Source organism: Periplaneta americana, chromosome 9, assembly GCF_040183065.1.
Source record: "Periplaneta americana isolate PAMFEO1 chromosome 9, P.americana_PAMFEO1_priV1, whole genome shotgun sequence".
NCBI classification, from domain to species: Eukaryota; Metazoa; Arthropoda; class Insecta; order Blattodea; family Blattidae; genus Periplaneta; species Periplaneta americana.
Genome location: NC_091125.1, coordinates 40,957,373 through 40,972,841, shown reverse-complemented (window position 1 = coordinate 40,972,841; position 15,469 = coordinate 40,957,373). Strand labels below are relative to the sequence as shown.

The following is a 15,469-nucleotide window of genomic DNA, read 5'->3' as shown; positions in this document are numbered from 1 at the left end:
TATAGACCAACAACTTTTTTTTTTCAAAAATTGTTAATTGTTTATTTTTTAATATTTCAATGTTACATTTTATATGCTGTGACATTGAACAGATGGTCTTATACAAAATCAAAGGTCATTTCTTAAGCTTTAAGGTAAGACAAAGTAGTTCAGCCAAAATAACTAAAATGCTCTCTCTATTAATAAAACTCAATAAAAGAATTGTATTCCAATGGATAACATCCCATTGTAGAATCCTGGGAAACGAGAATGCGGATGCTTTAGCAAAGAAGGGCAGCACTGCTACTTACAGATCTCTTACTAAATTTTTCGTATTACTCTGTGAAAAGATTTATTAAATCTACATACTTAGACTTCAACAAACAAAATTTGATAACTCAATCCCAAGGGAAAAAATGGAACTCTCTGCATCAAAATCCACAGTTAATTCCCGATTTACCACGAAAATCGTCTGTAGCTGCATTTAGATTGGCAACAGGCATGACTGTTTGGCCAAACACCTGCATAGAATTGGAATATATCAGTCCCCTAACTCCCCACTGTGCAACTGAAACCAAGAAATGGATGCGGAACACCTCAAAATCTGTGCTTCAGTGGTTAACATGATAATATCTTTGAAAAATATTGGAGTGCAAGAGGTAAAATGACTTTATTGTCAAATGCCTGGCATGAGGGGGAAAAAAAGAAAAAAAAAACACAGAGAGAGAGGGAGGGAGGGAGAGGGAGGGAGAGAGGGAGAGGGAGAGAGAGAGCTGTAGTTGGACAAATTTTAGGGGGGGTACTGTTTAAATCTCCTTGATCAGATAAGATTATATGGACTCAAACTGCACTTCTACTTCTTAGTCATGCAGTCTTCTCTGCAGACCTCTTTCCAGATCACAGCCACTAAGGTAAGAAATTAAATGCTGATACTGATGGCTCAACACTTTTTAGGAACAAGAGTACTAGACGAGTATTCCTTTTCTTAGAACAGATATCGTTCATTACAGTAATGCTAATTCACATTCTTTAGTTGAAACTGGAACAGACTCTATAAATGTAACTGGACTCTGATTGAGATTCTGGCTGATTTGTACAGTTGTCAAAAGAAAAAGTGGACGCTCTCTAGACACAAAGTTCCCTTCGGGTATCTCCGCTACAATTCGGAGACAGATGATGTTACATGTTGTTGGACCACGTGGCCTGATATCTACAGTCATAATGAAAGTTTTTGCGTGTTAATCTGTAGTGTAATGGTAGTGTTTCGGGCAAGTGTTCGTAAGGTGGTGCATTCGAACACAACCTAATGCTTTTTATGTTTTTTTAGGAGAGAGATAAAATATAATTGTTTCTGTTTCTTTTATGAGTTTTTTAGTAGTAATTAACATCAGGTTCATGAATGTATTATGCCATGACTGTGTCATTATTTATTATGACATTATGGCTGCAAATGGAAAGAAAGATTATATTCTCAACAAAAATATCTTTCGTGGCATACACAAAACAAACTTACAGGCGTCTGCCTTAAAAATTAATACAATTAAAAAAAAAAAAAAAAGCCACGATTCAATATTTAGTCCATCTTCCTCCCATCTCAATCACATCTTGCAGTCGAGTGGGCATGGAATCGACTAGTGTTTTCAAATACCGACTGTTCTCAGTCACGACATCCCAGGGACCATGGACGAGCTTCTACAAATCATCAGGGCATCTTGGAGGGGGATTGGGCCAATTTTTCCGCATATGCTTCTTTACTTGTTCCCACATATTCTCTAAAGGGTTCAAGTCCGGAGAGTGATGAGGCCAGTCTCCTCGCAAACCAGTCCCGAATCAATTGAGATGTGTGGACTGGATGATTATCCTGCTGAAACTGAAGAATTCCAACAAGACACAGATACTCTACCACTGCGGGCACGCATGGCAGCGTATCTGTGGTCGAATCGGGTACCAGGAGGACGGTATACAAGAGTGGGTCCTTCCTTTGTAGTAGAAAAGGTGACTTCATCAGAAAAGATTACTCTTTTCCAACCCCAATCACCATTTCCCACTGCAAAGACTAAACGCTCCTCTATATGGTCTTCCTTATGAACTTCCCTAGGAATGACACGTCGAAATCACAAATTGGCGGCCCTTAAACGATTTCTCACGGTTTTGTCGTGGCTAGGGAAATTAACAACTGCCTTCAAGGGATTCCTTTCAACCTCTGCCACTAATCTGGCGTCCTGTTGTGTTGAAATTTTCCTTCCTCCACTCCCAGCTTTTCGGCCAAAAATTGCCGAGCGTTGATAATTTTGCACCCATCTCCAGGCTGTCCTTTCTGAAACATTGAAACGCCTACCTGCCTCGGATGCCGAAAAACCAAGATGAATCACAGCCCGTATTATACTTTCATTCGTTCCTGCACCTCTTTGTGGAGCCATGTCAGTCAAAGTCACAGGCAGAAATGGCATCGTGATTTCCTCAGAGAATTAGCCTCTACCTAGGTCTTAAAATAACAACAAAACATTCATTATACTAAAAATATATATTCTTCAATTAGGAAATAATAATATAAATACTTGTTAGAGTCTTATTAATAACTATATCATTTTCAAACATAAAGCCCACAGAGGTAAGAAGAATATTGATATGATATTGATATATATTTCTTCACAGCACTTCTTTACATGTAATGGTATACCTCACATTTCTGTATCCAGTGCCACCATTAACATATTATTACAATAACACATTATTTGCAGTACACGTCTACACACATACTCCCAATTCCGCTATGTACCTTTTTTTATTACTTGGTCCATCTCCCCTTCAGTATTTCCCTACATTTCATTTGCTATTCTCTATTTGTTCATTAATCCTAATATATCTAATATTATATACTCCTTTCACACCCCCCTTTTCCTCTAACTACTATTCACTAAAATCTCAATTTCAATTTTTCTCTATAAATTATCATATTGAATTATTTGCCTATTTATTCTTTGACCTTTTATTCAATTACTGTTCCAACCTTCAAATGTTAGCACTAATTTTGTGCTGACACTTGTTCATTTCTCTAAACCCTTTCTCACTATTTTCACTCATTTCTATTTGCGCTCACTTTCACTTTCACACTATTCTGCTTACACCTAATCCATTGTCACTATTCTCACTTCCTATAAATACTTATATTTTATTTTACACATCTGCTTATACACTTTCTCTCTCCCCTATACTTCTCGATCTTTTCCAGTTTCACTATACTTGCACTTTTTGATCACAACCCCACTTTTTTTTTTACACATATCAAATATCTCTGCTAAATCCTCAACTGTCGCAAATTCTGACCTTTCTTTACTGTTCGTCTCTGCCTTATTTCTGACTTTGTCTTTCTTTCTATTTATTTCTTCTTCTATTCCTCTTTTATTTCCCCCCCCCCCCACGCTTTCACTTTCACATACTAGATTTCCACTTACACTTGCAACCTTATTCTTTACACTACTTTCCTCCCTATCACTTCCTGACTCTTGGTTTCTCTTTTTATCACCCCTCACCTTTTTTCTAGCACCCGTGTTGTTTGTTCCGTTATTGTCAGCATTCCTTCTGGAGTGCGCTAACCTTACCGCCATCGTATGGATACTAGGAATCTGCTTACGTTGCACGCTCACATTACTGTTTTCTTCTCCTTGCTGCGCCAACATCTTTACACTTCCTCGTACGCCAGTATGTGGGTTCTTGAACTCATTACTATTCACTCCTGTTACCATGTGTTGATCTGCGACAATCACTTGTTCCGTCCTTGAAGTTGGGATAATTTTCTTCCACCCTTCATGCTCCTTCCCTCCGCTTATGTGGCTAACATCGACCCTCTGTTGCCTTCTCGTTGTTTCCCTCAGCAGAGTTGAAATATATCTACTGTCCTCTTTCGTTCTTCTCATTAGTCCAAATTCTGGATGATCTTCATTCCTCAGGCAAAACTCCAGATCATACCATTTTCCGTTCACTTTCAGTTTATCCTCGTACATTTTAGCAAAGTGACCCTTCGCCCTCGCTGCTTTCATATAAGGTAGTAGCTTAAGAAGAATATAATTATTTTATAATCTCGACCTCAGTGTCGTAATTTGTTTTCGAAAAATCTGTATTGAACTGTATCCACACAATACGTCCTTAATCATTGCTGCTGTTAACAGTGCTGCTGTTGCAGTTGGTATTACAACTACAAATATTATTGTCATAAACGTAATCTTTTTATATCATTATTAAATATTCAGAATATAATTGAAATGAATGTTCAGTTGTAGTGTTTCTGACAATGCGCTGAATTACGTTAATACCAGGTAAATGACATAGCTCAGTCCGAAGAACGTAGGAACGTCTGACGTCGCGAAATTAGGAATTGAAATATCAACGTATCAGGCTCAAATCCTCGTGACACCTTTCCAATTTATTATGTATATAATAATATAACAGTATAAGAAGAAAAAACTAACACTCATATTAGGCAGCTGTATTGTTCTAAACCTAACATTAAATTTATATTACTTATATCGCTAACGAACGATAACAGAATACAAATGATAATTTGAATATTATTTATACCGCTAATGAACGATAACAGAATGCAAATGATAATTTGAATGTTATTTACATCGCCAATGAATGATAACAGAATACAAATGATAATTTGAATATTATTCACGTCGCTAAAGAACGATAACAGACTATAACAAATTATAACTTGAATATTATATATATCGCTAAAGGAACGATAAAATATAAATAACTTGACTATTATTCATATCGATAAAGAACGATAACAGAATATAAATGATAATTTGAATAATACAGTATTTATATCGCTAAAGAACGATTAAAAAATAAAATGAAAACTTGAACAAGGCCCGAACTCACAACCTTCAAATCATTAAGTGAGCTCTCTACTGCTGGTCTACAAGGCACAGATATGGAATGATTCCATAGTTCCGGAACTGCTTCTAAAAGCACATGCATCGTGTAACATCGCCATGACCCGAAGTGAACTTAGAAAATATTCGCTGTTCACGAGTGCGGCCACTTTTTTTTGACAACTGTACATCTATTATCAGGCAAGGCATCTCACTTGGCGATGTGTGTCAGAGGAAGAACAAATGTTTATATGCATCTGAAGTCTGATAATATGTTACTGATCAGCGATGTATGCAATGAAGGAGGAAAGGATCTGGCCACCCTACCTCATGAGTGATGCCTTATTGGTGTCATGAGGTTCAAATCTGTCTCCGGACAGTTGATAAAGCAACAACAACAATGGGTAACAAACAACAAAGCTCTGGTGGTTTCACGTTGGTGTCAGTATATTTCCTGATGGCCTGAATGTACTTTCGCTTGTCTTCAAGATGGAAATGTTCACACAAGTTTGAGATGCTTGTATCACTACAAGTTATATCTGTTTGTATTTACAACAGCCAAATATTTCAACAGTGTCGTTTTTCTGCCTGTCTTACATTTCTGTATCACTAATCTTAGATTGTAAATGTAAGGATGCTTGTGTGGGATTGATAACTTGTCTACTCCAGTTTCTAAAGACTTCTTATTAGCATCACTCTTCATCTGTTCTGATACTGTATGAGTAGTAGTGTTTTTATGTTCATGTATCTTTAGCCACAGATCATTTTGCTGTTTTTCCTAAGTGTTTCCGAAACCTCTAACATCACAATCGACTCACTTTTTGGCAGATTTTAAGCAAGTGCCTTAGGATGGACTTAAGCCAAGCTTACAAACTTGAACACACATAGAACAACGAAGGTTTTTAATTTTGTACAACCAACCAGTTATTTTCTTTCTTAAAATAGGCTAATTGTACATTCTGGAAAATCTTCACTTACTTCGTATGACTCCAATATAGCTTCTAAACAATCAGCCATCCTCCAAATCTAAGTCTCGTTGTGTTCTATAAAATTTTGTACATCTGACATCTATCAAGATCACTTTTTTCATCGTAAACATTACATTGTTTTTTTTTTTTCTTTTTGAACTTCTCAACCAGTTAAGTAAACTGACTATAACGCACAAATAAAGACTTTAGGTAGATGTTCTCACTTACCAGAATGGATTCGATTGGTGTGTTCGAATTTTTATTCTTTGCATTATTTTAAATGGATCATCGCTCACTTGACCATATCACCTCTGTCTGCATGACCAGGTTCTGTCCAGAATTCTGGCCAGAGATTCTAAACGGATTTCCGTGCGATCCAAGATTGAAATAAAGAATGTCATGGCAAGTATATTGATTACAAGGCCTCCAATCACGGTAATATTGAAGGTATAATGAAATGGGTAACACAAAGATTTTTCTTAGTTCAACAGTATAAAGAGCTTTACAATTTATAAAATTAGAATTATAGCAATGTAATATGCAAAAAAAAAGAAAAAAAAAAAAATATGGGATGAGATTGAGAAAATACTGAATCAACCAGGTATGTTCTCGTAGTTTATATAAGTTACAGAGCTAATCATTTTATTTCCAGGTTCAGTTCAGAACACTACAATGAAATAATGCACTCTAGTGGCAAATTACAACACTATTTGATGATTAATTCGGAAATGTGGACAAGTAAGCGATGCTATAATAAAAATCCGAACGCATCGAACGAATTTTTTCTGGTAAGTCAGTGTCTACATTTTATGTCCACTATCAGACTAGTTGAACACTTTCGACATTCAACCACTACTTCAAAACTCAAGATTCATAAAAGCACGAAAAGTAACAATATTTCCCCCATCTAGCAAATTGCTAGCATTAAGCCTGGGAGAGTTTGAAAATTAGTGAATCACTGCAGCAGAATTCTTGAGACGCCACATCATAAGATTAGTGTTATGCGAAGGCATCTAAGCAAGTTTTGAAATTAGGGAATCAGTGTAGCAGATTTCTTGAAACGCCATGCCATAAAGTTACGTAGTGTTAAATATTTTTAGAAATACCATGGCGGTATGCAAGCTTGAAATTAACAAATCACAACTACTCCCGAAGTGCCAGACCATGGTTTTCGAGAATGGACAGCCGCTACTTTTATGCCAGATATCAAAATCAAAATGTTTTTCAAATAGCCAATTTTCTCCATTTCAAAGTATATTAAAGACTCGTTAAACATAATTAGTATAGGCTATTTTCGAGTCTATGTTTTTTGCTGGTATGGTAACAGCAAGTTTTTATTTTAGACGGTATGGCATACCAGCCCAACTACAGTATTGTGTGTGTATGTATGTATGTATGTATGTATGTATGTGTGTATGTATGTATGAATGTATGTATATTCATATATAAGGCCTCGCCATCCTCATTGAATAATCATGACTGTATGTACTAGTTAACATGTAGGTACCTATTATTGGAGAAAAATTCGTTCCGGTATCGGGATACAAAGGAGGAGAGTTTGGCCGCCATTGTAAAGCAGGTCTCGACATAGCTCAGATGAAAAGAGCGCTCAGCGCGCAAAGCTGAGAGGTCCTGAGTTCAATACATAGTGCCGGAAGGAATTTTTCTCCAATAACAGGTATTCATTTCTTTAACTTCAGTTGTGGAATAGCTATATCATTTTTTTTTAACGACTGATAACTCCAAAAATATTAGGCATTACACTTTAGATATTTTTGCATTTTTACTTTCCTTTCCATGGACAACATCTGACAAAAATTTCATTGAAATCTAAGAAAATCAGGTTGAAAATGATTCAGAAATGTGTTGAGTTGACATGGACTGACCCTTCCCTAGTATTGCATCCTGGACCTCTCAAGTGTTATATCTGTAACAAGTAGCAGAAGGGAAGAGGGGGGGGGGGGGGCTGCAACAGTGCATTTGCAGATTTGCGCTGCAACTGCTGTAGCTTAGCTTACTCAGCTAAGCAAAGTAGTTTCCGAGGGCATAATGAATGTTTAGTTTTTTATTGTACGCATGTATTTGTCTCTTTAAGCGTGTGGGCACATTCGTATGCTCATGATAAGAGTAAATATTTGTGAATTAGGATATTTTATCATCCTATTGTGCCCCCCCCCCCCCCACAAACAAATCGTTCTTTCTCCACCTATGATTTTAAATCTTACAACCAACTCCCATGGTAGCTCAGCAGTAGCATCTGAAAGTCTGGATCTAAGGGAGAATCATTCAAGTCTACCTCAGGTAAGAAATTCATAATTGAAAAGTTGTGTGGGCTATATAATAGTACCTTCTGATCACACTGAACAAACACAGGCAATAAAAGGAACATAAGAGAAGAGAGAGAGAAAGTTAATTGAAAAGCATTGGAACTCTACTCCTTGCCTTTTTCAAAATCACTCAGATAACCTATAAAATATGAAGGAGCACACTTAAAAACACGATGTGAACGCATTTCCTATAATCCTACCCACCCACCCCAAATAAATATTTTCTTTTATAGCATAATTTTGCAAAAGGAGACAGCCTCCAATGCCATCTTGCATGTGTGATGTCAATTTTTCAGAGCTGCCAATGTACACAGGGGATATGCTGCAAGTACAACAATGCAAATAAGTATTGTGCATCCGTAATGGATATTGTAATTGATTTGTATTTTTGGTGGAAGGGTAATACTCTTTTACGAAAGCACTTTCGTATTTTGATCTAAGGGAAATATTTTTTTTTTTTTTTACAAATGTACTTTCGTATTTTTATCTGATCGGAAGTGTATAATCGTAATGTTAAATCTTGGAGCATTCTCAAAGCCATTTGAAATGGCGTTGTAAAGCTTCACAGTTAATCAAATTTTTAATTTTACCTCTAGTTCTTCCATTTCCTCACAGATGGCTCCCTTATTCTTACAATACCTTTCCCATTCGGCCCACTAGTGAGTTCAGGGAGTGGGACTTAAATGGATCACTTTCTCTGAAGTTTTACTGAGTAATTATGTAGTGTAGATGATGTCTGTCTTTCATACACATCACAATTCTATTTACTCAAATTTTAGAGGACAAGGAAAGAGTTACGGGTGGAAAACACAGTACAATATTTTGGGGTAGTCTAATTTGCTAAGAGACGCCATTGCACATAGACTCGTTTTAGGTTAAACGAGCGCTGAGGTAGTTCCCTTCCCACATCGCTTCCATACACTCTTCTATGTAATACCAACATAACTTTGATGAGAACACGAAAGTTTCACGCCTTGCCTTGCATATACGAATCCGTGACAGGTTGGGTTAGTTTAGACTTTTGTTATGGCTTGTGTGTATACTAATCTGCGACATGTTAGGTTACGTTAGTTTTTTGTTATCGGTATGTCTTGTATAACTTATACGAATCTCTGCAGAATTTTCAGTCTGGTGATATTTGTGTAGTGATTTGTCAATACAGGCTACCGGGGTATTCTTTAGACCATTTCACACTACTGCAGTTACGCAGTTTTTTTGCACATAATTGTATATAACTTAATCAATGTCGCCAACATAAAAAAACAACTCGTCAAAAGTAATGCTACAAGTAATAATACTCTAATACTAAATTCGGTAGGAAACCTTGACGAAGGTTAGGTATGGTTTGTTACGGTTTTTAGAGCTTGTTCTCATTCGAATAATCTGATAGCAAATAATAACAGATGAATTATAGAATTTTTTCCACGGCCTACATTAATTTGAAACTGACATGGTATAATTGCTTCTGTTGGTAACGCAAGAAAAGGCAACTTGGCGGATATCAGTGGGAAATGATCTAAAGTTTCTCCCTAATCTAACCTAGGCCTATCACAGACTCAGGTTAGGTTAGGGTTTTAGTATTGACTACCTTGCATATACAAAGCTTAGGTTTAGTGTAAAAGTAGTCTATGTGCAACATCCCCTAGCAAATTACTCATATAATTGAAGAGTCCACTGCAAGAATGATGAATGTCATTTGGAATACATTTTGCAGGAGAAGCAATTGAAAGTTTGAAATGCTTAGCGCTCAAAGCTTAACTGTGATTTTCCGGTCATTATTGGACAATGACTATCAGTGTTAATGCAATATAACTCTCTATGTACATTCTATATATGTCTTAAGCTATGCATTGACAGTCTTGGTTCATTTTCGACAAGAAAGTGACATCCATCATTCTTGCAGTGGACTCTTCAATTGTCAGTGAGGAATCCGTATACTGAAATTTTCCCCCAATATTTACCTAACCGTCTATTTTTTTTTTCGGACTTAATCAGGCTTTATAGTGTGATCTTATTCTCTAATATGTACCTCTAACTTAAAAAAAAATAAACGTTACTTACCTTATCATCAACCGGTATAATAAATCTCTGGCTTTTATTATATTTTTGGGGTCCACGGTTTCATTATTATTGTTATTGGTAGTGGTGGTGGTAGTTGTGGAGGTGGTGGTGGTAGTAGTATTAGTAGTAGTAGCAGCAGCATTATTTGTTGCTGGTGTCGTCGCCGCCATAAATGTAAATTCAGAAAACAATTATATATTATGAATAGAAAATCTCTCTTTTATACTTTTCCCACTGTAACAAACTCTGTCAAACCTCATAAATCCACCGTATATAAATAACACACTATATTCCACAGTGGAACCTAGACCGGCGAATTTCGTCAACAAAGCTTCTTCTTGTCGATCAGTTCCCTATCGCATAATCGCTTCTAATCGCCTGCTCTACATGGAAAATCGACAATCGAACGTTCACAAATGGCTGAATCGGAAGCACGGAGCAACCATAATAAAGGAGATAATCTGCAGAGGAAACGCCATAGATATAAATCTGATTCTGAGCATGTTTTAAAAAAACGATTACCTCCTCGATTGCCGCGTAGGAACAACGATGTTTATATTACAAATAAATCAAATTACCAGGTATGCTTAAATAATATAAGATCTCATATGTATCCATAGTACGTTTGATCAAACCTAACCTTACTTTATTTTGTCACAGGGACAACTTTCTCGATGCGAAAAGTTGCTAAATGATGGAGAATCAGAAATTGTCATTCACGGACTTGGTGCAGCAGTTCCACGAGCCGTGAATTTGGCCCTTCACCTTAAGTCTAAGCATCTAGGAACTATTGAAGTAGCTGTGAACACTTCGACAGTCGATATTGTGGGTGGGTATATTCCCTATACACTAGTACAAATTATGGTATATCTTTATGTGGAACCTAATATAACCTATATTTTGTATATGCATAATTTTCAGATGATTTGGAGCCCGTCGATGATCAGGGAGAATATGAAACCCACACTCGACAGAATTCATCGGTTCATATACGCGTATTTCGAACAGCTTTGCATGGCACACAGAAGTGAAACTCCTAGTTAATATGAACCATGTTTTTCACACTTAACGAGCTCGTACAGTGGCTAGGACTGACTGTGTTTGAGATTTGGATAAATTTAGTGGCCTTTACATTATTTACCATTCTCCTTGCGCTACGACTGGAGGATATCATTACAGGTAATAGTGCATGGTGGATTGTATTCGCACCTTTGTTTGCTGGAGATGGACTTAATGCATATTTCTGCACAATTGTATTCATTCGTATGCAGTTGGAAGGATTATACAAGGTAGCATTGTTCCGTGCATCATGGAGCTTTCTGTTCCTTGTGCTTCTCTTTGTATTCAAATTTTTGTTATGTCAGAAACTGTCAGGACAAGGAAATCACGAATATTCAGAGGTCCTGGCGCCTATCTTCATCCTGCTGCAACTTATCATGGTTCGTGCTTGCCAAATGCATTGACAAACTCCAGCTCTGGGTGTTTAGAGCATCATTGTACACAACCCAGTTGTATGTCTAAGTAATAATGTTTCTGTAATTTAATTTCTTTGTTCTGTTTGATATTTGTGATTGCAATTTAATTTATACAGTATAATAAATAATGCCTCGTATGTCAGAAAACGTAAACAACTTTAATTGACAATCTTGTTCAAAATTATAAAATTCTGACCGTCACTGAAGAGAATGAGAGTAACTATGTATTAAGTATCGTCCAGGCCGTCATCTTCTTGCAAGAGAGGTCCAGGGCACATACTTTTCCGTTTGAGTGTAGATAGGTTGACAATAGCCTAGGTCAATTATAAGAAAACGATGAAAATTTAATTGAAGCATACTGTGTATTTGAAATGTGGATATGGAAGAGAATGGAGCATGTGAAGTGAACAGACAGAATGAGAAATGAAGTTGAGTTAGAAAGAGTGGGTGAAGAAAGATGCTGAAACTGGTCAGAAAGAGAAAGAGGAATTGGTTGGGTCACTGGCTGAGAAGAAACTGCCTACTGAAGGATGTACTGGATGAAATGGGAGAAGAATTCGGGGCAGAAGAACATATCAGATGATAGATGACATTAAGATATGTGGATCATATCCAGAGACTAAGAGGAAGGCAGAAAATAGGAAAGATTGGAAAAAGCTGGGTTTGCAGTGAAAGACCTGCCCATGGGCAGAACACTTATGTATGTATACCGTGTATTTTTCTGGGTATAGGACTTGGGGATTTAACATTTTCATAAGAAACCTGTGTATAAAAACAGTGAAGAAATAATTTAATCAGTGGACCCTGTTTAGAAATTAGCAGGCTTTGACAATTTGTAGAACAAGAGAACATCGGACTTTGACTTAGTAACAATAAATAATGTTCTTTTGTTTTTACAGATTGTCAAAGTCTACTAATTTCTAATCGTGGCCCACTGAGTAAGTTATTTGTTCGTTGTTAGCGGAATTGAATCGAACAAAACAGAATTCATGAGCTAGAATATTTATTCCACTGCCGGAATAGAATTTCTTGTTTTGGGTATGATCGTAAGTTCTCGTGAAGCCTTTGTGAAAAAACAAATGGACCACATCCATTCTTGACGGCTTAATTTGTTTACTATTGAGAGTTATTGCTGAAATAGTATGTGTACAAAAATCACAATGTAATATGAACGAAGAAAAATTAATAAATCTTGTGTAGAATTATCCTCTTTTGTATGACAAAACACAAAAGTACTGTTCAGTTTGATTCCATTAGATGTGAGAGGCAGTAGATCTTTCATTTCGATTCGGTTCGATTCCGCTAAGTGGGAGTGGGCCTTAAGTTATTTCTTCTAGTAACAATAAATAATGTTCTGTTGTTTTTACAGATTGTCAAAGCTTAGGGGCCTACTAATTTCTAATCGTGGCTCACTGAGTAAGTTATTTCTTCATTGTTTTTATACATGAATTTTTTATAACAATGTTAAATCACAGTCTAGTATATACAGTCACGAAGCTTGAGTTGATGAGGATACTAGGAACAATTGACTGTCCTGGGTACTGTTTCACATTGTATGTGATGAGGCAATAGTAGCGATCCTAGTGGTTAGCAACTATCTATGGATGCATATTCCCTACGTATTGAGCTTCATGACTGTATATACTAGACTGTGGTTAACTTCCTATGTCTTGTACCCAGAAAAACACATGGTATGTATATATTTCGTAATGTATTTGTCCTGCAGGAAAATATACTGGCTGATGTTTACTACACAATTACCAAGAAGAGAATAAAATACTCCACAAATAGTACAGTTTATACACCCTCGGGAGAAAGAAATGTGATGAATAATTATGTAAGCCTGTTTTTATCTTTAAAAGAAGCAGATGCTAACTTGCGGTAATTCTGTACAAGAGCACTACCCCCCCCCCCCCCAAAAAAAAAGGGCAAATTATTAGTAGAAAATACTTTAATTTTATTGTGAATGCACTGTTGTTCGTATAAGTGTATTTAAAGTCCATAAGAATTCATATGGTAGCAGTGCTCCAATGTACTTGCAGAGAAATTTCAAGAATCATTCAGTTGCAAACATGATATGCTCTGGATGCCATATTATGAGGTTGTGTGAATGTGCAGGCAAGAAGATTGAAGAGATTCTCGGTCACAAATTGGCATTGCCTCTTTTTTTTTTTTTTTTTTTTTTTTATATAACTCAACTAGAAGCCAAGTAGGTAAACAAATCACACCTACCTTTGATAGCACTCTTGTACAGAAATATCGACATTACATAAATTACAATAATCACTACATACTACCACTAGAGAAAAATGAGAAGTAGGCCCTAATAATAATTAGTCAAAAGTCAGTGTTATATTTCAAAACAAGAGAATATTCTACAACAGTTATGTGAACACGAAACATTTCTATTATGTGAAAATTAAATGACATGTAGAATATGAATAAGTAGGCCTATAAATTCAGGAACCTAAAATTAATTTAGGAAAAAAATTTGTAACCTGTATAAATATCTATTATAACACACTAAAACAATGTGGAGACAATATGTTTAATGGGACATAATTTCGTTAATAGACTATAGAAATCAAACTTTGTTTTACAAACCAATTATTATCCAATGAAGTTCTCTATGGATTTGGAATAATTGTAATTTCATAAAAGAAAATTCTTCATGTAAATAATTTACTGGGGTAACTGCAAATATTTCAGTGATACAGGTAAGTAATTATCGAAAATATTGTATAATTGTGTATCTCCTATTTTGTAAATATTTATCATAATCTAATAAATATAAATAAAGTATTTTATAAAATCTTGCACAGGTTTTCTTCACCCTTCCTCTGGAACATACAGAATGAACCGTAAATGATGTCATTAATTTCAAGGAGTTATTCTTTGAGATATTTTGAACAAAAAAAAAAAGGTTTAATAAATTTTGCTCGTTTTTGCTTCCTTTTCGAGAAAAAAAAAATTATTTTACATGAAACATTTCATAGCATATTTTGGGATCTATTGAATTAATTCCCAATATGCTCGGTCAGTTTGAGAGAGTAGTGTATTATGATAATGAATAATTGAAAGAATTTTAGTTTCATCCTTCAGATGTGCAGAAATTTGAAATGTAGCCTAAGTTTTCGTTCTGCAAAGGAATTTTAAAATGTGATGCACCCTGACGATGCTGTAAAGGTTATTGCTGAAGAGATGCAGCTCGCTTATGCGAGGAATAGGTGAGATGAGAAATGTAAACATAACTCAATTGCTTTCAAGAACAGCCAGGAAAATTTTATTTCTTTTATGTAAGTTTACCGGTTACTACTTAAAAAATTAAAGGGAGGGAACTATTTCTAATTGGCTGAAGAAAACGCTCGTAGTACAACAAACGGAGATTTTTTTAATCATTAATTAGATTTGTATAATGTAAAATAAGCTTTTCTTATTACCTGTGTTCACCTAATATTTAATTAAAATTAAATCAAAGATATATGTATAATTTTAATGTACCGAAGCACATATGATATTTCTATGCAGATATTCTGCATCATCATACGATGAAAGAGTTTAAGAATAATATTTTAAATTTTTCCTTTAGAGTTTTCAATGTATTAAAATTTGGCTTTATAACGTGAAGTAAGCATAATTATTGTTTATGATCTCTAGAATATTCAATTGAAATGTGAGTACAGAAATATTTCTTAATCTTTTCAATTTAGTTTGAAATAAGTGTATTAGGTTGTAGAGTTATTTTAAATTTTCCAAGATTTTGTCTAACATGAAAT

At 35.6% G+C, this 15,469-nt stretch overlaps 1 protein-coding gene across 1 annotated transcript in view; it reads right to left on the bottom strand.

The window, feature by feature from the left end:
• Positions 1 to 10,539, bottom strand: part of CstF50 (cleavage stimulation factor subunit 1 Cst50) — a 33,400-nt gene extending 22,861 nt beyond the window's left edge. The window contains exon 1 of the mRNA XM_069834540.1: positions 10,219 to 10,539. Within this exon, the coding sequence (XP_069690641.1) occupies positions 10,219 to 10,388 (170 nt within the window). The 5' untranslated portion in view covers positions 10,389 to 10,539. The remainder of the gene's footprint in view (positions 1 to 10,218) is intronic.
• Positions 10,540 to 15,469: the final 4,930 nt, after the last annotated feature.